The sequence below is a fragment of the Rhipicephalus microplus genome, chromosome X, assembly GCF_043290135.1.
Source record: "Rhipicephalus microplus isolate Deutch F79 chromosome X, USDA_Rmic, whole genome shotgun sequence".
NCBI lineage: Eukaryota > Metazoa > Arthropoda > Arachnida > Ixodida > Ixodidae > Rhipicephalus > Rhipicephalus microplus.
The window spans coordinates 484,368,580-484,395,855 of record NC_134710.1 but is presented as its reverse complement, the minus strand read 5'-3'; the positions used below and the strand labels follow the sequence as shown (position 1 = coordinate 484,395,855).

At 44.5% G+C, this 27,276-nt stretch overlaps 1 protein-coding gene and 1 long non-coding RNA gene across 9 annotated transcripts in view; one reads left to right on the top strand and one right to left on the bottom strand.

The window, feature by feature from the left end:
• LOC119160785 (motile sperm domain-containing protein 1) overlaps positions 1–27,276 on the bottom strand; it is a 146,626-nt gene that overhangs the window by 31,417 nt on the left and 87,933 nt on the right. For 4 of the 8 annotated variants that reach the window (XM_037413017.2, XM_075880888.1, XM_075880889.1 and 1 more), the window contains one exon: positions 780–846. The exons of the other annotated variants lie outside the window; for them this stretch is intronic. In XM_037413017.2, the coding sequence (XP_037268914.1) occupies positions 780–846 (67 nt within the window). The remainder of the gene's footprint in view (positions 1–779; positions 847–27,276) is intronic. 8 annotated transcript variants of the gene reach the window in all.
• The window catches only part of LOC142776711 (uncharacterized), a 59,435-nt gene that overhangs the window by 3,135 nt on the left and 29,024 nt on the right, over positions 1–27,276 (top strand). The gene's annotated exons all lie outside the window — the stretch shown is intronic.

Sequence of the window (27,276 nt, the reverse complement as noted above, 5' to 3'; positions counted from 1 at the left end):
CGACATGTCTCAACTCGAGCTGTCCAATTCGCAGACTTGTGTATTTTCCGACAGCATATGAGTATGCCGGTGTGATGCGCGATTTTTACGAAATTGCCCAGTTCCCTGGTGTCACAGGGTGTATCAATTGCACCCACGTACGTATAAAGAGCCCCGGCAGCGATGATTGCAAGGTGTTCCGTAATCGAAAGGGGGTTTTCTCCGTGAATGTTCAGGTGAGCCCGGCTCGAAGATTTGAGTTTTTAAAACAAAGCTACCGAAGTTATATAGTAGGAAGTGTGCACATGCCTCTCTTTTTTAAAGTGCACTCAGGAAGATTATGTGTGATAGTTTAACAACAACAAAAAAGAAAACTAGTTACGCCATGGCGGCTAGCATGATATTCAAGAGATATGTTATCGTGGAAAAATAATTAACTCAACTGCAAGAAAGGCTTTTCACATTTTTCTGTGTAAAGTGAATTATTTTTCAAACACTATGGCATAGGGCGCATGTACAAATGTAAACAAATTCACCATGATATATTAGCAGCTAAGTTGTCGCGCGGTTCGCAACGAGATTGCAGAGTCTCTTCACATTCCTACATTGGTGTCCTCGGCATTCGGTCTTATTGAAAATCTAAGCACACAGGCCCACAGCGTTTTCGCCTCCATCAAAAATGCAGTTGCCACAGCTGGAATTCGATCCCGCCACCTGCGGGTTCGCAGTAACGTAACTTAGCCACTAGACCACCGCGGCGGGGCACGCGTTAAGATCTGCAGATCACGCATCAAACATACCGGTGCACACTAAGTGCCGCGCAATGCACCAAATCAGTCGGATGAAGTAACACTGCCTTTTCATCACCTGCACATGGAAAGAGATAGAAACTTGTTAGAACACGGCCGAAAATTGATTGTTATTTGTTAGGAAAAGTGCACTTTCAGGGCTTCGTAGTGGCACAACATTCAATTTAGCAGATGTCCCACTGTGCGAGAGTTCGGTTCGATATACAAGTGCACCGGTCCCATCTTTTTGCATAGAAAATTCAAAGGGATTTGTCAACTGTTCGATATAGCCAATAAATTCATATATCGAAATTTGATACATCCAGAATCGACTGTAAATCACCGTGTTAGTATGTCTTTTTCCGAGAGGTATTCTATATTGTCTCCACATTATTTCGGTTTCAGGTGGTATATGTTCACAGAACTGGCACTGCTCATACAAAAAAAACTTGTACCTAATTAACTTGGAAGCATACTGTCCACGTCCACTTTGGCCATTTGTATTGACTATTCTAAAGCAAAAAGATAGAATACTGTATGTAAAATTACGTCACTATGGTTTTCACAGAATGCCACTAGATTTTCTGAGACCATACGTATTATGAAGAAAGCAGTCTGTAGTTAAAAATGATAGCCAACGCTTCCTACAACCATTATGTCACGTGTGTTTAAAGGCAGCATACCAGGGCCTCTATTGTTCAATATTTATATCAAAGACATAAAGGGATCAGAAAGTCTGCCGATTTAGCAACTTTTGCAGATGACACTGAAATATTTTTCTATGGCCATGATTTGCATAATCTTGTAAATACAGCCAATAATGTTCTTAAGAATGTCTTCATATGGAATACTGTAAATTATTTTATGATCGACACAACAAAATCCAAAGCTGTATTGTTCACACAGGTTCAGAAGTCTGTCTGCCGTAATCTGGATATACACTTTCAGGAGTAATTTTTTAATCAGAATCCTAACTGGGAGCAAAACATTGATAAACTAAAAATATGACAAAGATGTGCGGTATATTCTGTGACTTCGGACAAATTATTCCAGACAAGATCTAACTTTCCTCTGTAATATGTTGTTTTCACCTTACAAACAATTTTAGTTAAGAGTAAGGAGATACATCTAAGGAAAATAGAAACAGAATGTTTTTGTAGTAGAAAAAAGCAATATGCCGTAATGCAAGCATATGATAAAACACATACTAAGTGATTTATTCATAGAGTACAATATTTTGTGATTGATAAAATATACAGCTTTAGTTTCATTATGCAATACAGGCTATCAAACAACGCTTGTTTTCTAAAACTTTGCAATGCTATCAAAACTACACAAACTCATTATAACATCCTGCAAATGCCTTCCTGCTTTGTACCTTATTCGTGAACTAATCATCGTTGACTTGAATACTGCACTACCCCTTGTTTTAACATGTTCGAAAATAAACGCATTCTTCAGTATGTCTCAAATAGAACTTAAGAAGCTCCTGATTCAGAATGAACAGCGTGTACTTTAGTTCTTCTACTTATCCATCTAGAGAGCACTGTGGGTAAAAGAAGCCATCGTATAATAGTGCTCGTTTGTCTACGGTGTCTTCCTATGTTGTTGCTTTGTTTCTTTTTCTTACTTTTTTTTTATGAACGAGACATGCAACCAATCACCAATTACTGTTTTTGTAATACTACTCCAAATTTTACGTTTTTGAGATTTGATATTGTCTATCTTTAATATTATCTTTTGTATTTCGTAGCCATTTGGCAAGGCACGAGTTTTCATAACTGACTATACGCTGTTTTTTGTAAAAACTATGCTTTTTTTGTTCTATGTTCAATTTCATGTCAACCTAAAACTTTGACGTAATGAAATGTGTTTTTTTTTTTTCGATTCTTTGAAGTTTGCAGATCAATGTCAAAATGTTTTCATATATGTGCAATGTGGATTTTCTATGCCAAGAAAAAAGGTAGCCTCTTGTCAAGCCGCTAACATGGGGCCTCTTGCTTTTATTCTTACATATTCTTCCCACATGTTTCGAAAGAAAATGTTGAATAAGGTTGAATTTGAATGTGAGTTTTACAACATCAACTCGTGTGCCAGCACCAAGTCGATGGCTACTCAAGAGACAGAAATGCCCTGCATGTCTTCAAAGACCATGAAAAAATGCAGTAAGGGGTTCACTCGAGCAGCAATTGTCCTCAAGGAGAATGAATAAATGCAGGCGGGAGCAGGGTCGCTTGACCAGCAACCGTAAACTCTTCGTACTCACTACTGGCAAAAACGTGCATGAAATGCTGTGCACAGCGAGCAATGCTGTCACGAAAGGCAGGAATCGCAAAATGTGGCAGCAATGCATGAATGCATGCAAGGACCGATTTTCGAGGCACAACAAAAAATGAGAACTAATCAGAAGTAAGTCACGCATTTGTGGCACCAGCTATCTGCACATAAGAAATTATAATGCATGACTTTAAAGACTGAAGAGAGTCGCATGCACCGTAAAATCTCGGAGGCCATACCAAGACAATAGGCCGTTGTCAAAGAAGCTGGCCACACTTTGTTGCAGGCAATGTCCGACCCATGCCATTGCATGAAAGATGTTCTAGAGGAGTGATTAACGAGAGAGCAGACAGTTAGCAGATACTGGAAGCACAGAACAAGTATTTATTCAAGAACAGGGCATGAGCTTATCAAGACATGTTGAACATAACAAGACAACTTGAGATTCCTGGCATCGCTGTTGCATTGCGGAAACCTGCCTCATGCGATAATGGGTGTAATTTTGAGCTATAGCAGTTTTCCTACCCACAGTTATTAGTAGCATTGGTCAGCTGCCAGTTCCTATTAAGGTGACATATTGCACCTTGTCAAGAGGCAACAAAAGAACTGTTCCACACTCACTGTCACAGCTACTTAGGTTACCGACTTTCACGCTCAGGTTTAATGCAACTACAGTCACTGACGGATGAATCGAACAGCTGCATAGCACTGCCGATGGCCCCATGGATGTAATGTGTAAAGACGACTGATATTTTCAGGCAGCTGCCAGTTCTGCATTTGATAATTCGGACTATGCACGTCGAATAGGCAGCCAATATCTTCTCCACAGCCTATACCATACAAAGTATGACCTCTGGGATGAAAAACAAAAGCGAATTGGTGATCTGTGAGACTTTACTTCGATTGCCTCACAGCTTTATAAATGGAAAATGCTGATCTTGAAGGCACTGGTCAACAGTGGGAGGTCGTACAGATATCGTGAACATCCTATATTCCGGTTCTAGTATCACCACGCTGTTATGGCTCTGTACTGCTATAGACGTAAGGCTGCTTAGGCGGTGCTGTGAAAAACACCGCCACCAGCGCCCTCACCACTGTGCTGGCCATAACTGCATAGTGTAAAAAAAGCTGTCCACAACCGAACATGCATAGGCTCTTCTTTTTCGTTAGTGTTGAGGCACAGTTTCCTGAAAATCAAGGATCTGACAAACTTCTTCCCTCAATCCAACCTTGCTTCTGAAATGTAGGAAGCTCATCAAAGCGAACTTCGGATACAATGCAAAAGATGTTTCAGCTATTTAGGCGTGCTGCAACTCCCAATTCAAGTGCAAGCCAGCACTGCATGACATCGAGTTCGAGGCAAGCACTTCCACGCGTGTTCAGGGGTTAGACGGCCGAGTTTAAATTGGAAACAGATTTTGGAGCAGCAAAATTGCAATTTTGGAGCAATAGAACCTTGCTTTGGAGCAGTTAGTAACATTTAATATGTCGTCCTGGGAGCTTGAAAAAAAAATTTTTTACCAATGTGGGGGCACCTGTGAATATTTCGTTTGGCTGAAAATGCACATAACACTGAAACAGATTTTGAAGTAAGTTTTTGAACAAATAATTACCAGGTATGAACTGCACTAACTTTTTACATACCCCGTGACCTACCTAGCCCTCATGAAAACATGTTTGAAAAAATTTGAAGTTAAAAAAAGTATTTTAAAAAGGTTTTGTTCAAAACTGGGTTCTCAGGAAACTTTCAAAAAAGAAAAACACAGACGTAACAGTGGGCCTTCGCTTAAAGAAAAGCCTGATATGATAGCATGAAGTGTACTGCAGGCTTTTAACAGACAACAGAAGGGCGCTCACCATGGTACGCGGCCACCTCGAGCGAGACCCTTTCAAAAGTGCTGAACAGTACATAGAAACCTCGCTGCACGGACTATCTCGTAAAGCACGTGCATATGGCACTAAGTGACAATTGAACGGTACTGATAACGCCTCTCCACGCGAGCAACCACGCATTAATACGGCCCACCTTGGCCTGTTATATTTTTCTTTATTATTGTAGGTCTTCTCTGTCAATGTAGAACTCCCTATTGACTTACGAATGCCGCCCGCGTCGTTCTGTAACTCGGGCAGCGCAGGTAAGAAATTAGTGTCCACACAAATGAACCACCGAAGGTACAGAGGCCTGTTTTATTGCAAAAAAAGAAGAAAAAAAAAAACCGAAGTTCACCAGTCACACTGCAGCACGGCCGCCGACCCAAACATCGGTCGAACATAAAGCTAAGCCTATAAGCTTGTGTAGCCCAGAGCTGGTACGCAGCGACGCCTTTTAAAGAGCTTGTAGCGAGTTTCGATTGCAAAACTAAACAGTTGAAAATCAACGTTCATCTGTGTCACGTGATTGCCGACATGTCATGATTCCCGAATAAAGCGCTGAGGTGCCTGCTAATATCATTTGAAATGGTTTGAACGCGCGTTGTCACAACGGCATCAATGTCACCTGCAGACATCGATGTGCGGATTTCGCGCGCAATGGCTTTTTGAAATGCAAAATGCAATGACAACTCGCTTGTCTAAAAAAATGAGTAGCTAATGGGCGTAAACCAGGAATGGGTCACATTCGTTCTGTTGCTCACAGAACCAATTTCGCGAACCTATGTGCATGTGCCACAGTGCCCAGGAGTTGTATCAGAGGCAGGGAAATGACTCCAAATTTACAGTTCCCCGCTCACGGCAAATCCACACACGTAGATGACTGCACGCAGCAGCGCTGGCATGAAAACAGCAGCAAACGGAGAAACATGCTACGCACAGCAACGAACCAGACAGCCAACCCCGCTATGCTTGCCACCCGACTTTGTAGTTTTCACTAGACCAGTGGCACCAAAACGCACAGCCTAGCTAGTAGAAGCAGCGTGCTCATTGCAGGGCAGCGCATTTTTTATGGGTCACACATATTTACAACAGTTTAGAGGAGATTATGACTGCATCATCGAAGCTTTTGTCCCCAGAAAGGTGCAAAGTAAAAAAAAAACATGCTTGGTTGCGTCTTATGAGTCCACTCAGCCTTTTCTCCCCACTGAAGCTGAGGTTGGCATCAAAACTGTAGCTTTTGAGGCTGTTCTGAAGCAGTACGGTGCAATTTTCGCAATTTTTATGCCTTTGGAGCAGCTTGGCGCAAGAAAATAAAAATGTATCAAAAATATGCAATATACGCAGCTGTCTCACCCCTGTGCGTTCTGCAACACTTAAATAGGTCAATACGGGTTATACACATGTTGCCAAAGCGGTGAAGTACATACAGGTGCAGTGTATCTTATGATCAGTGGTACGAGGCTTGCTTTATCCAGCCCGAATGGCACCGGCGATTTTTGTCTTTGCAGTTGCATTCTCCATTTATGTCTTGCTTCCTGTGTGTTAAACTGTTTTATTATGTACCCTACACTATTCTGTTGACGGTTGTTTTCCATATGCATATACTGCAAACTGGAATACATGCAAGCACACTTTCTCTGGGTACAGCGAAAGGCAAAACTGAGGCCTCTGAGATAGCTCTGGTAATTGCGGAAACCAATAGCAAAAAAAAAAAAAAAAAACCTGACTGTGGTCACAACCAGAATTCTGAGATTTACTTGTATAATGTATGTTTTCATATATGCTAGTTCAAGCCAAAACCAACAGCTTTCAAAGCCAACGTGTATGATCGTGGCGTGTGCGATGTTTGTCCCACACATCACCACTCAACTGCTGCATGTCTCGCACCACGACCAGAGACTCTGTTGAGCTTCATAATCAGTTACCACTGTTCTCCATCAAGGCTACCCATAACAATAACAGGAGACCTACATTATCATACTTTCTCATGCGACTGGCTGTGGAGAAGGCGAGTAATTCCCTTACCCAACACGTTTGCAATGGCCTGTATTCAGCACTCCCACCATTCTGCTTCCCAACAGCTACGCAAATTGATAAAACTGAAGTTCTTTGCGTGCATGGCAATTCAAAACACAACAGAAGCGTCGACTGAGGTCTTCCTTCGTAGAGCGCAGAGCTGTTGAGTCTGTTTCTCTTGTTTTCATCACTTTTTTGGTTGGTGTACCAGCAAGCACTTCATGGTTGTACAGGGATGCGTCTAGCTGTTGGAGAAGAATTCATAGCTCTTTTTCTGAGTGTTCAATGCGCAAACACACCTAATAGTTAGCTCAATCGTCGTTTTTCCCATGCTAGTTCCACCCAACATTTATAGATACTTTTTCTGTTTCAGAACTCTCCACTTCACCTTCAAGCCCCGCCGCGGTGGTCTAGTGGCAAAGGTACTCGGCTGCTGACCCGCAGGTCGCGGGTTCGAATCCCGGCTGCGGCGGCTGCATTTCCGATGGAGGCGGAAATGTTGTAGGCCCGTGTGCTCAGATTTGGGTGCACGTTAAGAACCCCAGGTGGTCGAAATTTCCGGAGCCCTCCACTACGGCGTCTCTCATAATCATATGGTAGTTTTGGGACATTAAACCCCACATATCAATCAATCACTTCACCTTCAAGGAGCGGGTGGCCGGCTTCAGTTCCCGCCACCGCGGCACTGCAGGCTAACTTTGCGCCAAGCAAACGAGGGTCGTCTGCTACAGCTAGGCGTGGTTCAGCCAGTGAGCAGCACTTACACAACACCGCAACTTCTTGGTTTAGGCACGTGGAGTATATCCTAGAGCCTCGATGCGTGTGCGGCGTCTTTCCAGGTTCTTGGTGAAAATAATAGCTCACGTAGCGAAGTGCTAGACGAGCATTTGTTGAATAAAGACCTGTTTTGCCACCCAGTAACTTCTTTTTCTTCCAGGTAGTAGAAATAAATGTAGAGCTCAGTTATATTAGAAACGTCTTACCGAAGCGGCGGTAAAAGCTGTGGCTCATCTGGTTCCAGCTTAGTTGTTTAGAAGCTATTTTGGCGAGTCTCAGCATAGGGGTCTTCGACGCTGTGCATATTAACTTGCACAGTAAAAAGCACCTCGGCGGGCTGTACCCTAAAGGAAGTTGAAACTGAGCCATTGCTGTAAGGCATCAGTCACATTTGAAATCCCACTGAAATGATGGTATTTTTTTGTTCAGCTGGTATATAAACAAGTGCACTTTCTTCTTCTGATGTGTTCAGGCTCACGGATGTCTGAGTGGATAATACTTAGGATCATTAAAAAATGCAAAATCTGTGAAAATATGAAAACATCAGTGTATTGACAATAAAACACTTGTCACTGTCACACATGTCACGAGCATTTGAATTTCAATTTCAAACAAGCACATAGCTGAATTCCTGTGATGATTAATGATTCGGGCTTGTGAGAGGCAAACAAAGCATAAAACAATCTGTTGTCTACTTATACCCATTCGGTCATTTCGCTTGTTACATGATGGATGCACTATGAAGAGACACTTTCTGCACTTCAGGTAAATCTTCAACTAGATCAGTGAGAGTCGCTGGGGATGCAGTGTTCTTTTTTTTTCACTCAGCCGGCGTATCTCAAGTTTTCTCCATTCTCGAGCAGCGGTGGCACAGATCAAGCATTTGCTCAATTGGCTGGTTGCAATCTACACATTATTCTTGGCTGTTTTTGTCATTCTGTTTTTTTTTCATTGTAAACGCTAAAATGACACAAGACATGCATAAACCAGTTAGCACCAGTCATGTCCACACAGTTCTTGTAATGAATATTTCTTAGCGGCGCACTTTCTCCTTCCGCTGTGCCAGTAGATGTAACCTGTAAATTCTGCGTTATAGAAGGTTCTTACAGGAGGTTTTTCCGCCTCTTCAAGAACCGTCGAACTCTAGTTGCAGAGAAGTTGAAGCACACTTTTTTTTTTTTCAATCGCTCAGAAAAACTGGAGTCTTCGGAAGGAGCGGGGACCTCTTGCCAGCATTACTCTGGCAGATCGCAAGGCAGCAGCAGCTGGTTGTTGTACAGGTACTATTTATTTTGCGGCTTCATTACAATTACACAAGAAAATTCGGAAATAATCAAGAAACTTCATCACTCCTCGATGCCCATGCACCTTGGTCAGTTTAGACTTCTCCATTTATAATATGCCTATATGTCTTCAAGATGTCGCTTCCTTAAAAGTAAAGATCGTTCACCTTGCGCATCTTTCCCAGACTTTCCTATGGATCTTTCCCACTTCTGCAGTAACAGCCCGGGTCGGATGGCATGGAGAAGTATCATTTTTAGAGGCTTTTCCTCTACTCACTGTTGCGCTGGTTCACAAACACATTGTTATGATGTCTGAAAGGTGTGACCTATGGCGCACGGGATAGCAGCAACAGTAGAATTAACCTCGGGAGACATACACACGTGCTCAATGTATACACACGTGGTCAATGGTTAGATCGTAATCACGATGTCAATAATCGGCGAATACACCATGGATGTCTGCGTATTTTCGTGACTGTAGGCATCCAATTGTCTTCAGAAGACCGTGGAAGCATGGCATGTGAGGAGACATACACACAGAACAAAAAGTGCAAGCGAACACCGGCACGGAACGCATGAAACTGCAGCGGCAGTGAAGCCAGCAGAAAGCAGTTGGTTACTTGGCGCAAAGTTAGACTGCAGCAACCTCACACTCCCTAGAAGTAAATTGTGCCCACCTTGAAAGGAGGAGTTCGAAAACTGAAAAAGTATCTACAGTCGACTCCCGTTTATACGAAGTTCATGGGAACCGCAAAAAACTTCGAATTAAATGAACTTCGAATTAAGCAAAAAGCACTAAAAACGGCCCTTTTATTAGTTTAAAAGCGCGACAGTTTTGAGGAAAAATAGTCTGTCATCTTCTTCTGCTTGCCATTCTGGCTGCGGCTAGCAAGTTTTGTAAGGAATACACGTGTCGAAGTGCTTCTTCGGCGTTGTGTTCTCCAACAAAAAACCACTGCGCAAAAGCAAGACCCGCAGCTACATCGGCAGCCCTCAGTGGTGGCTCATTTCCGATGTCATCGTCATCATCGTCATTTTCAGGAATGCAGTCATGGGGCCGAACCATCTGCACGATTTCGCTGTCCGTTAGTGGACCGCATGTTTCGACCTTGCTGTCCACAGCGACATACTTGTCAAAACGAACGTCACCGAGAGCGGCGCGAAAGCTACCGTCGTCGAGCTCATTTGTTTGCACTTCCACTGGCGCACAAGGAGAAGCATCCCGCGAGTTTTCCATGAAACCACAGGCCCGGAAACAATTGGCAATGGTTTCTTCTTTCACGCGGGTCCAAGCTCGCGCTAGCATGTTGATGGCACTAAGAAAACTCACCTCGTATTGCGACGAGTTGTCCATGCACAAAAGCATGCGCTCGACGAGATGCTGCCCATACAATACCTTCACATTTTTTATTATGCCCTGGTCCATGGGCTGCAACACGGTCGTCGTGTTTGCAGGCAGGTACACAAGACAGATGGCACTCAAGGCAGGTACGTTCATGTGGGCACTACATTGGTCCACAAGGAACAACACCTTACAGCTTGATTGCGCGAACTTGCGGTCGAGTTTGGTGATCCAGTCCTTAAATATATCGGATGTCATCCACGCCTTTCTGTTCGAGGCATAATCCACAGGAAGCGTCTTCACGCCTTTAAAGCACCTAGGCTTGGCAGCCTTCCCGATCACAAGCAGGCGACACCGTTCTGTGCCAGTCATGTTCGCCGCGACTAGCACTGACACTCTCTGTTTGCTTCTTTTGCCTCCAGAACAGTCGTCGTCTTTAAATGTCAGGGTCTTGTCCGGTAGCAGCCGATAAAAAAGCGCAGTCTCGTCTGCATTAAAAATGTCTGCCGGCTGGTATTCTTCGAGGTACTTGCGAAGCTTGCCCGCTTTCCATGTCAGTCACGTTTCCTCATCGACTGACGCCTTCTCCCCACACACGCTTTTAAAAATCAAGTCGTGGCGATGTTTGAAACGCGTAAGCCACCCATCCGAAGCAGCGAAGTCGTTGATGCCCAACATTTCGGCAAGCGATGACGCTTTTGCCGTGACGACTTCACCACTGAGAGGCAGTTTGTTGTTTCGTGCCTCTCTGATCCAAATCAGCAGTGCTTCCTCCAACTCGAGGTAGGCGCCGGTGCGCATCCGCTTCCGCGATGTCTTGAATTTTTCACTTTCAAACGCATCCAATATTGAGCGCTTATTCTTTATGAAAGTCGACAGCGTGTTAGGCTTAATGCTGTACTTTCTTGCAATGTCTTGTTTGGCGGTGCCCCCCTGGTCAACTTCCTTCAAGACTTCGACTTTCGTCGCTAGGTCTAGCGTTCGGTAAGAACCACGAGTTGCCATTATCAAACGTACGTCACCACCACAACACTCAAAATCAGAAGCCCGGAAACACGTGTGGAATCAACCCAGCGCGCGGGTGACGCGGTAACACACTCGAGTCTCGACAAAAGTCAACTAAAGAGTCAGTCGATGCCGCCGATGCGATTCGCCAGCGTTGAAAAGATTGCCGCTTCAAGATCTGTGGCGCTGCGGACAGTAGTGATGGCGAAGACACCAGCGCGGTCCGGCAGATGTTTTGGCATATGAAAAGTTCCCAATTTTACTGTAAAATTACGGTCGCGACGAGACTGTCGATTGAAAAAACTTCTAATTAACTAATATTATGGGTTTTTAACTTCGAATTATCGAGCATTTTTTTCTATACAATTGCATGCAAAACTGATGGGACCACTTGCTCATTTCTAATTAACCGAAACTTCCAATTAAGCGACTTCGAATTACCGGGAGTCGACTGTATAAACGTTGCTTCCACCTGCTTGCACAGCAAACTGTGCAAGGGAGTCGAGCTTTGCACTACCGAAAACTGCACCGACAGGTGGTGCTACGTGTCTACAAAACTCCAGAGTCTTACTGTCTACCGCTACCATTCTGCCATATGTGTCTGCGGTACTGCGTTCTGCACCCAACTGGTTATGTGCTGAGACCTGCTTTATTTTGTGTTTTGCTGTCCCAAAAGATCTGCATCAAATGGCACCAAAGGTGCCATTCTAATAAAGAATTTTGAGAGGCTTTTTCATGCATGCTGCAGCACGTGTTGCTGTGCTTAAAAAGCCAAATGAAATAAATACAGTTGAAACCCGCAATAATAAAATCGCCGGAGAAAGCACGAAATTTCGCTCTTACGGGAATTGCGTTGGCAATAGAATGCGGCAGAAAAGACATGAAATTCACAAAAAAAAAGCATTTTATTTAAAAAAGTCAGTAAGTTTACTTTGGCCGGCCTTACCATGCAGCGATTTTATGTCTCTCGACTCAAACCGCAAGAAATAGTTCATCGCCATGTTGTCGTCGTGCTCGCCAAACAACGTGCAAATTGTGTCGAAGGCATGCAGCACATCCTGCGGACTTGTTGTTTTCTCTGGCTGCTCCGGTCGTTGCTCATCGGGATCGGCCACCTCGCACACGCTATTGACGATGGCTTCATCAGCTACTTCTTCGTGCACGATGAGGCCTTTGTCTGCACAAACGAACTCCAGGATGCTGAGGCTATTGGGAATCTCGTTTGCCACGGCACAAAGTTCGCCCCATGCACTGGTCAGTGACGGCGGCACTGCGCTGTTACCAGTACCGTCATCAAGTGTGCCTACAGGCTAACCTTCTTCCGGTTCGGCTGGATCAGTGCTTGATGTCTACGGAGTGACAAGGCCGGCGTGTGTGAAGCAATTCGTTATCATGGCTGGAGTCGTCGCAATCCATGCGGCGGCTATCCTTTCTAGTGCCATGAACAAGCCCACGTCGGTGGGGCGCTTCATGAGTATATTCAGCCGCAAACGCTGAATCAGCCTCTCTCTGTAAGCGCACTTCACGCTGCGGATAACTCCCTGATCAAGAGGCTGCAGCACCGAAGTGCACTTTGGTGGGAAAAACACCAGGCGCACGTTTCCAAGCTGCACGTCGACGTGATGGGCGCTATAGTTGTCGAGAAAGCAGACTGACCTGTTTGCCTTCCCCATGGCAGCATCGAAGGACTGGAGCCAGCTGCTAATAATAGCCCGCGTCATCCACGAATTCAAGTTCGCTGTGTAGCTTACTGGCAGCCTGCGATTCCCCTTGAAACGGCGGGGCTTCTTGCTATTGCCAATATCGAGCAGTGGCCGTTTATCTGTGCCATTCATGTTGGTGCACAATAAAATCGTCACGTGCCGCTTGTTGTGCTTGCCACTGTGGCACTTCTGGCCTTAAAGTCCAAGGTCTTGGATGGCAGCATTTCATAAAACAATGCCGTTTCATCGGCATTATATATGTCGGAGGGCTTGTACTGACCGGGCAGTTCTTTTTTGCTCAGCAGCCACTACGATGTTGTCACCGAGTCGACGGCTGCTGTCTCCCGGAGATGACTTTGGCCACGATGTCGTGGCGAGCTTTAAAAAGGCTCAGCCAGCCGGGACTCGCCTTAAAGTTGTCATGGCTGAGCATACAAGCGAATTCCAGCGCCTTTTGTTGCAGGATCCTGCCACATAAAGGCACCTTGTTGGCACGCTGTTCACAAAACCATGCGCGAACATCACCTTGCCCACATCCATGAATGCTGCAGCCGTCACAGTTTTTTTTCTTGCACTCGTGCCATTTTCAAGTGCACCAAGAATGGAGGCCTTGTTCTTGAGAATCGTGGACAACGAGCTGCAAGCAACGCCAAAGTTTTCGGTGATGTTCATTTTTTTTCTGCCCTTTTCTATCTCGCTGATGATTGCAGCCTTATCTTCCAGCGTGATGAACTTCCGCTTTTTCGTTGGGGGCGGCATCTTCGCAGGCAGCGAAATCGGATGAAGCAATCACAACACACAGTTCACGTTGCACCAAGTGACCACGCAAACTCTTCACAAATGGCTCCACACACGCGACCATGTGTGGGCAAAGCCGACAAAGCCAAGCACAGAGCCAAGCCAACGAACAACACTCCACGAGGATTGTGGCTTTGGCTACGTACGTAGTCCGTGATAACGAGCAGGTGTTTCGACAAGCCACCATCATCATCATTTTCGCAAGCTTTACGCTTTTTTTTTTTGTAAACAATGATGGCGGCTGCTTCTCAAGTGCGCTTAGCGATAGTTTTGCACAATTTAGGTGTAGCATTCATGCATTTCAGCAGTTTTCAAATGTAAATGTTGCGAGAGTAGATTATTTGCGCACTCATGTTTCGAAAATTTCGTTAATGAGAGACTGCGGTATGAACATTTTCTGTAGTCACGAGTTACGAAATGCATTGACTCCTAAGGGTGTTCGCCAGTGCTCCGACAATATTTCCTTGCGGTGAGAATTTCGTTCCCTTGGGATTTAATTATCACGGGTTTCGACTGTACAACATCAACTTGATGTCAGCCGTGAGCATGCTTACTGATGCCTGGAATGCAGTGCCGACAAGAACAACCAGCAACTGCTTTCGGCACGCTGGGCTCACGTTCCCTAGTGAGCCCGACACTGCAGCTGAAAAACCCAACACAGCAACTGAAGAGCCAGACCTGCAGCCTAGTGCTACGAGCTAAGTGCATAAATCATTGACGACCTGGGAGGGTGCGGTGTGTAGTTTCCTGACGCAGTTACGTTTGAAGAGTCTGCAAACATTGACAGTGCTGTGTCATCGTGTGCCCAATTGAACGAGGAAAACATAACTTAGCAGGTTCTGCAACTACAAAACAGTGATTCTGACTCTGATGATGACGACGCACCTTGTGCTCCGGAGCCGACGCATGCAGACCTGCCTCCAGCACTTGCTGTTCTTTAGTCATTGCCAGTGATCCCATTGAGTTCTGATTTGAAGCAGTTTTCGGAGCAGTAAAATTTTCATTTTGAAGGACTTTGGAGCAGCAAAGTTTCTATTTTGAAGCACATTAGAGCAGCCAAATTTTCATTCTGAAGCACTTTGGAACAGCAAAATTTTCCATCTTGGAGCAATCTGGAGCAGCTAACTTCACATCCTGTAGGAGAAGCAAGTTTTATTTATATTCAAGTGCATGAATAATTATTTTAGGAATTTTGACTCCTGTGAAGAGCTAGCGATATTTCCATTCATTTCAAATATCATGAAACCAGTCATCTTAGGAGCATGCTATTTTAGACATTCAGTGATTATTTTCGTAGCAAATGAACAGAATACTGGTAGAATAAAATTGTACTTTATAAAATAACATTCGATGCACCTATGTGGTTATCAATATATATGGTAGACAAATGCTGTGATGTACAACACTACAGACACACACAGTCGCAACTGTAGTTTCCACAGACGACTCCAAGAATATAGAAAAGTTATTTTTCTCCACAACAAATTATACTGCTAAGCTTAAAATGATGTCATTTAGCTAGTTTGATAAAGCCAATCTCTTCAAGCACTCATCTCTTTGTGCTGAAACAACAGAACATAACAAACTTCATTTTCCATTTGCAGCAATGTTTTGTGTAGCTAGGGCATTCTGTCTATACTCTAAAGTCCCCCTGTAGTGTTCTAGAAAGCAGTGCATAAAGAAAAAAGAACCTCACAGGGCACCTTATGCAATACGCCTAAGACGACTAGAAAGCGAGAGCAATTTTGTTTTTATTGGGATGGCAATTATAACGACAATCTCGACTGGTCTATGTCATCGCCAGAGGCGTAGGTTTTTTTTTTTTTCAATTTGGGGAGGAGAGAGAGCACCTTGATCTGAAGGGGGGGCATGCAAATGGTAATGTTGAGCTATATATATGCCATGGCAAAAAAATTTGGGCAGGGAAGGGAGCACATTTCAATGCGCCCTCCCACCTCCCCCGCCTGGCTATGCCAATGGGCGTCACCATCATGTTTTGTGTAATATTACAAGCGAACACATCCCCCCACGCGTCCTGTGTTCTACAAGCTGGCAAAAGCGCACGACCAGGGGTGAGGAACGCAGCTAAAACAACGATAAAAAAGTCACAGTTTCACCACAAGGACGAAGCAACGAATGAAATAGCAAGAACTTGGAATGTAACTCTGAGAACGGTAAGCAGATTGAAACGAGCAGTGTGCTGGTCACGCACAAATGACGCACAAAAACAACATACGCAGGACAAGAGCAAACTAACAACGTTTACCACTCGACACTTAACGTGCTATTTAAACAAAAACAAACCACAAAACTTAGTCACAAGTACAGATGAGAGCCAACTAACAAGTGCCAGTTATACTTCGCTCTGTATTAAAAGGGTGCTATTTTAAACAAAAACAAACCACGAAACTTGGTCACAAGTACAGATGAGAGCCAACTAACAAGTGTCAGTTATACTTCGCTCTGTATTAAAAGGGCGCTATTTTCGCCAACGGAGCCAGTGCAGCCAGTGAAGTAATCTTTAATTGTCTGGCCTGGCAACTAACAAACTAATGCAATCGTTCCGGTGAAAGCCGAAGGCACATGATTCTCCCCACCGAAGAATAAGTGTGTGCGCACATGCATCTGCCCTTCCATTCGAGGGGCAAAGTACGCGTGGGAGATAAGCGCGCGGCGGTGTATTGTGACGAGCTGGGCGCCAAGCGCGGGCAGCTTTTTTTTCTTTCTTGAGCTTTCGTATTTATAAAATATAGCGATACATATACATAAACAGTGAAAGACGATGGCAGCGGCGACGGCAAAAGACCAGCCGAGACTGTCCACATAATTGCTATCGCAAAGAGCCGACCTACCTCCTTTGCACAGAGCACAGATGCGATAGCACCACCCCATGTGCCAGACCTGCCATCGATCCATCGATTGTTACTAAAGCAGAGAGGAACGTGCCACCCGTCTTCAAAAAGCAGGAAGAAACTAGGAACCCAAGGCGGAGGGAGGGGGGTGTTGTATAAACTTTGGGTGTGATCACTGTCGCTCACGCTAATTAGACAGGCATTAAAGACCGTTGTTATACCCTTCTATCTTGTACTCTCAATGCAAACAGACTGTTGATATCACCATTCATTGCTAAGAGCCTAAGTAAAACTAACAATAGTATCTTTTGGACACGACGTTGCATAACTAAGATGAACGCTAGCTAAAGGAACAATGATCACTCCAATTGCTGAAGCAGTTTTTGCACTGTCAGTTATCCAAATGCTAAGCATACCGTATTTACTCGCATAATTTGCACACTTTGTTTTGCAATTTAGGGGTCCTAAGAAGGGGGTGCGCAAATCACGGGGGGTTTTGCGAGCGTGTATACGAAATATTGTGCCACAGTTCTAACAAGTGCAGTATATAGATTACAAGAAAAGAAAGTAAATTGGAACGCACAGTGTACTGGTTACCGTATTTACTCACGTAATCCTCGCACTCGCATAATTTTCGCACCCCCCCACATCCCCTAAAAAAATACGATTTCTTTTTTTCCTCAAGTAATTATCGCACCCCCAAAAACTGCCGCAATTATGTCGTCTGCTCGTTCTAGCCACTGACGATGATAGCACGCGTCATCTGGCGCCATCTCTTAAGCATCAAGCGTACTAATATTGCACGGAAATTCAATCCAGCTAAGCCAAGCCAAAGTGGCAAGTGTGCGTTGCGGCGTGTTTTGTGTGTTGTGTCGGTAATCTTGTCACGTTATGGGGCGATACTGAAGCTACACGGCTGCTTCTGAAAGTGATAGATCATGCACTAAACAACGGCGACAGGGCCACCGGTAGGCCCTTTGGAGTCTACGAGTTTTGTGTTCGCTATTCATGACGACAGCTGAAAGCCACCAAGACGTTGGGCCTGCTGTGTGCCTAAAACTGGGATTGATGGTAAACTTTATTTCTTCAGAAGGAAACTGCAGACTATTCTGTTAAATAGCCATCAGCCCAATACTGACATCCTACGCTTACTTTTTGAGGGCTCCTGTTGAGTCACGAACGCTACCGCTACGCCCTTCACGCTTTGCGTATGGTATTCCAATTCTTGACTATTTGCTTGCACTTTTTGTGTCTCAAATAATTTTCCCTTGTGTTGAACCTGTGCTTTTATTGTTGAAGTAAGTTTTAATTAGTACTTCTCAAAGCTTGCTGTTAGTCGCTGGTGTGAGAATCCCGATTTGCGGCCACTTTCTTTTCTTTTTCAATTTGTATGTTTTCGTGAAAAGTTTTCCCCGCGTAACTCTCGCACCCCCCAACTTTGCCTCAGTTTTCCGTGAAAAAAAGTGTGAGGATTATGCGAGTAAATATGGTAATTTAAAAATTAGCATGCAGCGCAACCAGTAAGATACGGTCACGCGGGGTCTCGTAGTAATCACTGATCGCGAAGTCCGATTGAAAATCCTTGTCGCGGCCACTGTCACCGCCCTCCCAAAGCGCATTGTCCTCGGTTCCGTCGAGTGCGTTTTAATGCCCTCCTTTTTCTGAAGTTCTTTTCGACAATGCTGGAAGAAACTAGGTCCCATAACATGGCGAACCGAAAGACCAAAGCATTCATGCCTAATTGAAAAGGCCTTCTTCAATCGCAAGAAACTTGCATTAAGAAGCACGCACATCTGCTTTCTCACGTACTGAACGCGCTGATCATCACACTTTCAAGTACTTCACCTTGAAGTGCTCGGCGGCGGCCCGGTTCCCGGCTCCTTCAACATCGGAAGGAATCCGTAAAAACGTGTCGGCAGGATTGCGAAACCTAAACTTCCGAGATCGACCAAGCGTTCGTTGCAGCACGGATGCTGAGAACGAAGGTAACAGTTCATGCGACAGGCCCTCACACACCTCAGATGTCGAAAGTTGTCCATGCCGTGACGCGAACGTGCTCGCAGTGGTAGAGATAAGGAGAGGCAAACGCTCGAGCAGTTCCAGCATACAATTCAGGTACAGTATTCTAGGTTCGGGGGAGTCCTCATAAGAAAAGACTTCGCACGAGCAGCCCGTTTGACTGCGCTTGTCTTCTCGGCGAGGCGTACGCCCATTCGAAGCATCAAAAGGTCCAACGTCACTTCACGCGCGCCCTGACAGGTTGGCTCGGGCGGGTCGGAGAGCACAAAATATACGTGTAAATATTCATTTCACAGCGAAAGCTGTTATGAGATCACAACTCGAGTGACGCACAATTGTCTGCCGCCGCTGCCGGTGTCCGTAACCACATCGCGTGAAATTAGAAAAAAAAAAACATAGCACCAATGACAGAGTCGGGCTCGAACACAGGTCTGCTGGGTGCCAGCCCAGTATTCTACCACTGAGCTACGCCAGTGCTTGTGACTTGTTGGCAAACTTGCCTTAGGCAGGCTTGATGCCAAGAAATGAATCGCATCAGTACGACTTATAAAGCGCTTTAAAACAGCAAAAGAACTACCAGTCGGTCGTCGCACAATGCGAATAGCGTAACGAGTGGGCCGTCCAATACTCCAACCCATCACAAAAGCTTCTTCTTGTTCCCCTGTTACCATATACAGGCGTGTAAGGGCTGCACTCGTGTAAGGGTCGCATCCCGTTTTTAAAAAGCACATATTAAAAAAAAAAAGTTGTGTGTAAAGGCCGCATCCGCACTTTCCTTGACCCATATAATTCAAAATGCGCGCGCGTGTGTGAGCTACTAAGCGTTGTCAGTAGAGGGCGTTAGAAAATGCAATTATCATCATCACCATATAGTACGTCATTAGAATAATTTGTTGGTTTTCTTCATGCTAATATGTTCATGAAGTTGGCTAAAAATTTTAAGTTTTTTATAGTAATGTTCATACACCTGCCAACTAAAGGTTAAAGCGGGATTTTATCTTTAACTTCTGACACTTCTACACAAACGTGCAATCCTTATCGGCATTAGCATCACCAACTTTGGTATTTGTGCGTTGTTCGGTTATTGTGCTCTTCAGCCTGCCATGTGCCCGAGTTTTGCGCACCATTGAATGACTCTGGGACTCTAGCTAGTTTTCTGCGGGACGTTTATGTTTTGGCACGATGGGCAAGCAGCTGAATAGCTATACAGCTGACTATAAGATGAAGGTGATCGAGTTTGCTCTCGAGCACGGGAAACGGGCCGCCGGCAGAAAATTCGACCTTGACGAGAAGTGTGTTTGACGTTGGTGCGCTCAGAAGAAAGCCTTGCAGAACAACATCAAAAAGCGCGCTATCCGAGGAAAACAGTGCAAGTATCCTGATTTGGAAGAGGAGTTGCTCCGCTATGTGACTAAGGTGCGGAACGATGGTTTTGCGCTCACTAAGGACATGCTGCGCATGAAGGCACTAGCCTTGGCACGTGCAAAAAATATACCGGCCGGGGATTTCAAGGCTAGTGCTGGCTGAGTGCGAAGGTTTCTGAAAAGGTAGGGACTCTCCTTTCGGCGAAGGACCACGCTGTGCCAGCGGCTGCCAGAAGACTATACCGACAAGGTGCTTAGTTTTCACAAGCATGTCATCGGCCTGTGCCATCAGCACAATTATCTGTTGTCGCAAATAGCGAACGCTGATCAAACTCCTGTGTGGTTTAACTCTACCGAGAACTACACAGTCGAAGTAAAAGGCAAGACGAGTGTCACCGTACGGACCACCGGCACTGAGCGCCAACGCTGCACCGTGATGCTTTGTGTGACCGCGGACGGGCGGAAGCTACCCCCGTACGTTGTTTTAAAAAGGAAAATAATTCCCAACGAAGTTTTCCCCAAGGGCATCATAGTTAGAGCCCAAGAGAAAGGATGGATGAATGATGATTTGGTGCTTGACTGAGTGAAAAGTATTTGGCAGAACAGACCGGGAGCTTTGTTGGCCAAACATTCACTTTTAGTGTTGGATAGTTTCCGCGGCCACCTTACCGATAAGGTGAAGGGGCAGCTGCGCCGTGTCGGCACAGACATGGCCGTGATTCCAGGTGGCCTCACAGGAATGTTGAAACCATTGGATGTGAGCGTGAATCGACCGTTCAAAGTTGAATTCCGAAGACTCTACACAGAATGGATGGCAACCGGCAAGCATGAGCAGACGCCGACCGGACGGCTGAAGAGGGCACCGCTTGTTACTATTCTCGGTTGGGTATTGTCGGCGTGGAGCTCGGTGTCGACGGACATTGTGTCCCGAAGTTTTAAGGTCACTGGGATATCCAACAGCCTGGATGGCACTGAAAATGACTGTTTGTGGAATGATGGTGCTCCGCAACACACCATCTCGGATTCCGAGTTAGAGGACTCGTCGAGTGACGACGATTAAGCGCACACGCGGCATACTGCAATAAACGCTCTTTGTTTGCTAACTCGAACGTAGTTTTTAGTTCACAAAAAAAAGTTCCGTGTATGGGCCGCACCATGAAAATTGGCCCTCATTTCCTGAACAAAAAAAAAAGTGCGACTCTACACGCGTTTATACGGTAACTGTGGCGCATACCCATTTCAGCCATAATTCTTCATTGTCGGCAGCCACTGCATGAGCAATTGGCCCAAAATTCCTTGCAAGTGTTTAGAAGATACCACGTTTCTCAGAAGTATGACAATAAATAGCATAGCGAATGCCAGCCTACTACCTGAAAAAATTTATTATTAATGCCTTAATGGGTATACAGCAAGTGTGCTTGTAGTATTGACCCGATGAGTGTTTTAAAAAGGCTCAGAAAGGCCAGTGTTCTAGCCTTCGCTGTGACTGTGCTGCGCCTTCCGCGCAAGCCTGGCGTTTTTTTAGCATAGCTGGCAAAATATTAGGGGTGCACAAATTATGTGAGGGCGCAAATATATGCAAGTAAATATGGTATGCTACAGTAGCACAGAAAGTTTACGAACATGTCTCGTTAGGCCTCGTAATGGGGCGCTCAGAAATGCTCCCTACAAGCGACGCAGTTTCCACCACCTCCCATGAAAATAAAAAAGAAATGAAGCAATGATTATAATGACACAATGTTTAATTTTTCTTTTAACGGTCAGCTATTGATCTTGGGAAGTGAGAAGCGGACATGTAACAAGGTGTAGCTGCTTCACCGTGGGCCTTCCAAGCCCAGAGCCGCCAGTGTTATTAAAACTGAATTCCAGCTGCTCCAACCAGGAAGCATGCTTTTATTAATGAGATGATATTTGAAAAAAAAAAAAAAAGCATGCGAAAATTTTGAATATGGACCCTAGAAATCTTGAGTTGGAAATAGCAGGGTGTTTTTGGAACTTTTACCGCAGCAGCAATTACAAAGGCGGATGTGCTGATGCAAGGAATTACGAAAATGTACGTCTGAATGAAGATCCATGAATAAAGTACGTTAAAGGAAAAGCATCAACGCATATCCACTGTGCATGAGTTCTTCTGCGCACTCGAACTGCGGCACATTAGACCACGCGCGATGTCTAGAAGTAGACGTGACACACATTCTGGTGGCACGTACGCATGTAGTTGTTAGTGAAAATCGCTTTAATTACGTGCCGAGTAACTCTTTAGACGAGCTATCACCAGCGTTTCTGGAACGAACGACGCCCGCCGATGAACACAGATTGGAATAGACGTCACGAGCCCCTGCAAAGAGCACTTTTCACCGTTAAGCGGACTTGCACAACAGAAGTTGCGTCGGCACCAAACATCGTGGATTACTTAGGACGCACGCATTACCACTGTTAATTCAGCAGAATAATTTTATGCACGTGATTGTGACTTTGGTAGCCCTAAGAACAAGATGCATATGTTTTGACGCAACGGCGTGGCTATTGCCGGTGATAAATGCTCCACAACCAACTTTGGCGCAGTTCGGCGCAATTTTTGTTGACATTATCAGGATGGCATAGTAAATATGAGTTGGCACAGGAGTGGGATCATTGCATCACACAGTGAGCATACCACAGAATTGCGGACATTATTTGCACGTAAGCAGAAGTACGTGCAGCAGATGGATGATTCACTGTTTACTGATAAAACCCTCCAAAGCTTCGCCCTACTCGTCATTGTTTACTCCATGGATAAGCAGTGATTTTTTTCTGGCCACCGGGTCACTGAAGTGTTAATAAAAGTATTACAGTTCAACTGTGCTAAAACGAACGCTACTTAAGCAAAATTTCCGCTACAGCGAAAAATTCACGATTCCCCGTCAGCAGTACATAGGAGTCAATGCATAAATATTGTCGCCACAACGAACACTTTTTCTCCTGCCGTCCAGCTTCAACAAAATTTCGCGATGCAATTCCCGACTCAGAAATTTATTGCTATACAGTAAACACAGTCTTTAACATTTTGACGCTTTTTAATGCATCAAAACTAATCAGAGTGGCTGTTCGTTCGCATTATCAACAAAATCAGCTCACCGCGAGTAGTGGATGATAAGAATGGCATAGAGTAAGACAAAATTCACCGCTCCACGATACCCTGCCTTCGTCTCGGCGTTGTCAGATACAGTTCGACAGCGGACAGCTGCTGGTGTTAACGTGTTAATGCAGCTGTTAGGTTCGTTCAGGAAAGAGATTGTAGGCCTTGTTTCAGCGTACTTTTCACCATGGCCTCGCTATGCATGGGTGAGAATCGCGTTGTGACGTCGCTGGGAAAGAATAGGAAGCAATGGACACTTTTTGAATTTTGAGGATAAACGTTTTTTTTTTTTTTTGTTTTGCTAGCTCAGATCAGCTATATTTTTTTGACTTCACTACAACAAAATTTTCGCTTCAACGAAATTTTTTCGCGCTCCGTCAGTTTCGTTGTAGCGGTGTTCTGTATTTTTTTATGCATTAGTTTTTTCACGCATTCATTAATTTGCACATTTTTACGTTCCCTGTGCAGTGCAAATTAACGGTCGTCGACTGAATATACATCATAGAGTGAAAGAGGGAATGACCGCAGCTCAGCTCGCACAGTATTCGATGCATTATTCGAAGAATGCAGGCTGGGTCACTGCCACCAGCAAGTTTTCTTTTCGTCAGCTTTTCTTTATTTTACACTTATATTACAATTACTCTTAAGAACATCCTCTATAATTTTCTTGGCATCATTGCTTGTTAGTTCTCAGTGTGCCTAACCAAGAAAATTACAAGGTGTTTTTATTTGAGGATAGGACACTGCCAAACACACTTGTAAACAAATATTTTTTGGAAGCTGGCGTTACCAACCGAATAAACAAACAAAAGCTAGAAAACATGCATAGGCATTTCCCAAAATCTGACTGAAATCGATATTTTTTTACACTGAGATAGCAACTCGACATGACCACAGCACGCCAAAAGAAGCCCGAATGCACGGAAAATTGGGCCTAAAGTACAGGTGTCACAAAAACACAGTTAAGCAAAAGATTAGGGTGATAATATTACTTTTGAAATTAAGAGAAAGCAAGATAGACTGGAGAATCAAGAGTAACTCAAAGAAGCACTACAGTGGTGGGGAAGTTCGCAAAATTATTCAACGAGCAAGGACTGGTAAGGAAAAAACAGTGTTTGCTACTCTTGTACACTGCCAAAGCTGTGAGGATAATGACAATAAATATGACAAGATGAAACTAGATGATCAAGATCAAGGCTTCAACAATTCAGAAGCTGATGATGCGTCTGCTTTCTTGGGAGCATTTATTCAGAGGCAGGCTTTTGCACAAGTTAAAGGCAGAATCAAATCATATCTCTTTTAATTTTAAAGTTAAGTAATTGTGGGGCATTCACAGTATTCCCTGATAATGGTAAATGTTCTAATAGGTGTTCAAAAGAAAAGCCTTCTTGCTTTTCTCCTGAACATAACAGTACTATAACAAGATTTCTCTAGTAAAAAGCAGCCAACTTCTTGTTGATTTGTCTAGGCATGCTGAAAGGTATTTAAGTATTACTTCGTTAACTGGAACTCGTAAAAACGAGAGAAAATTTCAAGATAAACTTTTCAGATAAGCAAGGTTGTGTTAATCGCCAGAAAAAATGAGTGCTTTTCAGAAGAATCACTACAGTAAAACCTCGTTAATTTGAAGTGACTGGGGCCGCTAAAAAGCTTCGAATTAAGAGGGTTTTCAAATTAACAGAACATACAAAAAGTGGGATGCAAGGAACTTAGAACTATTCAAACTAATCAGTGCTCATCGTTTGCTGTGCCGACCAGCTTGCGGCTCCAAAAGTGATGTTTTCTAGTAATACCTGGTCTTTGTTTTGCCGCGAACATGGAATAATGGTGGGCCTTGATGCTGCTACCGAAAAAAAAAAAAGAAAATGCGATCGTGATAGACTGAAATGTGCACCTTGCGGTTAACAAGATATCTTAACTGCAACACAGTAGCGACAGGTGGGCAGCATGTCGCCTGCTCCTCGCTGCATCAGCACATGATGATGCGACCATTCGCACATAATTTCTATTAAAATTATAAATTTAATAACGGCCAGTACGACGAAGATCACGATGTGTTTTGGATGAAATTTGGATGAAAAAAAAAAAATGATCTTTGAAACTGTCAAACTTGGTTTTCGAAGTAGGTGTTGCTGGCGAGAACTCCGCCAGCAGTGCAAAGACGCGAATTGCTGGAGCAACTGGCAATCGGGGGTTTGCATAAATCGCGATTTCCACTAAACTGTTCTTTAATAATTTTTTTACAATCCCAGAAAAATAGGTAAACCATGACACGCTGACGTTGCGAGAAACATGCAAAAAATTGCCCGCGTGTCACTGCTGTGTTGCAGTGAAGCATAGCTAATTTTCCGCAGGCACACGTTTCGGTTGATTACGAGACCATTTTTTCTTCGTTTTTTTTTTTTTTTTGTGCTATAAGTAGCAAGACTGGGGTGCTTCAGCTGCCACTCATTAGTATTGATACATTGCATTGCCTTGTGGCAATTAATGGCCGTCGTTTCTGTGAATTCGCGGCGAAATCGGGATCTGGAACTGGCACATGGCTCCCAAAGTTTTCGAATTAACCGGACTGGTGCCGGCCGCCGATTCAAATTACCCACTCTAGCTCACATTAGAAAATACGGGACTGCAAAAATCCTTCAAACTGACCGAGATTTCGAAAAAATCGAGTTCGAATTAACGAGGGTTTGCTGTATTACTTACCGGTTCTTCAAAGGCAGTTTTTTATCTTTCTCCTTCTCGTTCAGGTTTAAGAGAGAAGAAACTAACATACAAGAAACTTTAAGCAGCTGGCTTTTGCTGCACTGCCATTTTATTTAGCAGAGAAAAACGGCCTAACCTTCGCCTGCTTTGCGATTGTACTCGGGCCTAGGAAGGTGTCTTTCAACTGCTTGACACATCGAGATCTTCCTTACGGGTGCACTAGACCTTATTTTGAAGTCATACAATCAATGACATGTTAACGTCTGGAAACTTTGACCCTCGAACCCGCTTCTGTTGCCTGGAGAAGCTCTGCTGAAATTCATCCAGCATCTTCTGTTCATTTTTCAGCACCATCGAAAGCGTAGAAAAATGGATGCAAAATTCCTGCTCGATTTTGTTCGGCCTCCTTTCTCCACTTCCTCAATAAGGGCAATTTTTTTTTCTAGCGTTAGCGACGTGCACGATGTCGTCAGGTTTCTGTGAAACACTCCTAAATTTCTCCACACCCATCTTTACCGCCTGGATCCATACCTACAACTTACCATTCCATCTGGTTTATTCAAATCTGAGACAACCGTCATGTGGCTTGGGGTGTCTTACACGAACGCCATTGCTTGCCGCATCAGATGGACAGACAGTGTTGCATGTGACCATTGCGGCACTGACAAAACCATCAAACATATTTTGTGTCAGTGCCCTCAGTACAACTGTCAGCAGTGTTTGCACGCCTTGACGACCAGCTAATTTCCGAAAAATTAATTTTGGAATGCAGGAAAGATCGAGCTTAACGCCGAAAAGCGACGAAGGCCCCCCTGAAGTTTCTGCAATCGACCCGCCTCTTCGAACGATTGTGACATTCTAGTGTGTGTGTGTGTGTGTGTGTGTGTGTGTGTGTGTGTGTGTGTGTGTGTGTGTGTGTGTGTGTGTGTGTGTGTGTGTGTGTGTGTGTGTGTGTGTGTGTGTGTGTGTGTGTGTGTGTGTGTGTGTGTGTGTGTGTGTGTGTGTGTGTGTGTGTGTGTGTGTGTGTGTGTGTGTGTGTGTGTGTGTGTGTGTGTGTGTGTGTGTGTGTGTGTGTGTGTGTGTGTGTGTGTGTGTGTGTGTGTGTGTGTGTGTGTGTGTGTGTGTGTGTGTGTGTGTGTGTGTGTGTGTGTGTGTGTGTGTGTGTGTGTGTGTGTGTGTGTGTGTGTGTGTGTGCGCGCGTGCGTGCGTGCGTGCGTGCGTGCGTGTGTGTGCGTGTGTTGTCGCTTCCTCCCACTCTCTCTCTCATTTCGTTTTCCTTACTTTTCTGTCTCCCATTCCCTCTTCCCCAGTGCAGGGTAGCAAAACCAGATATTTGCTTTCCGGTTAGCCTCCTTGCCTTCCTTCATACCATATCTCTCT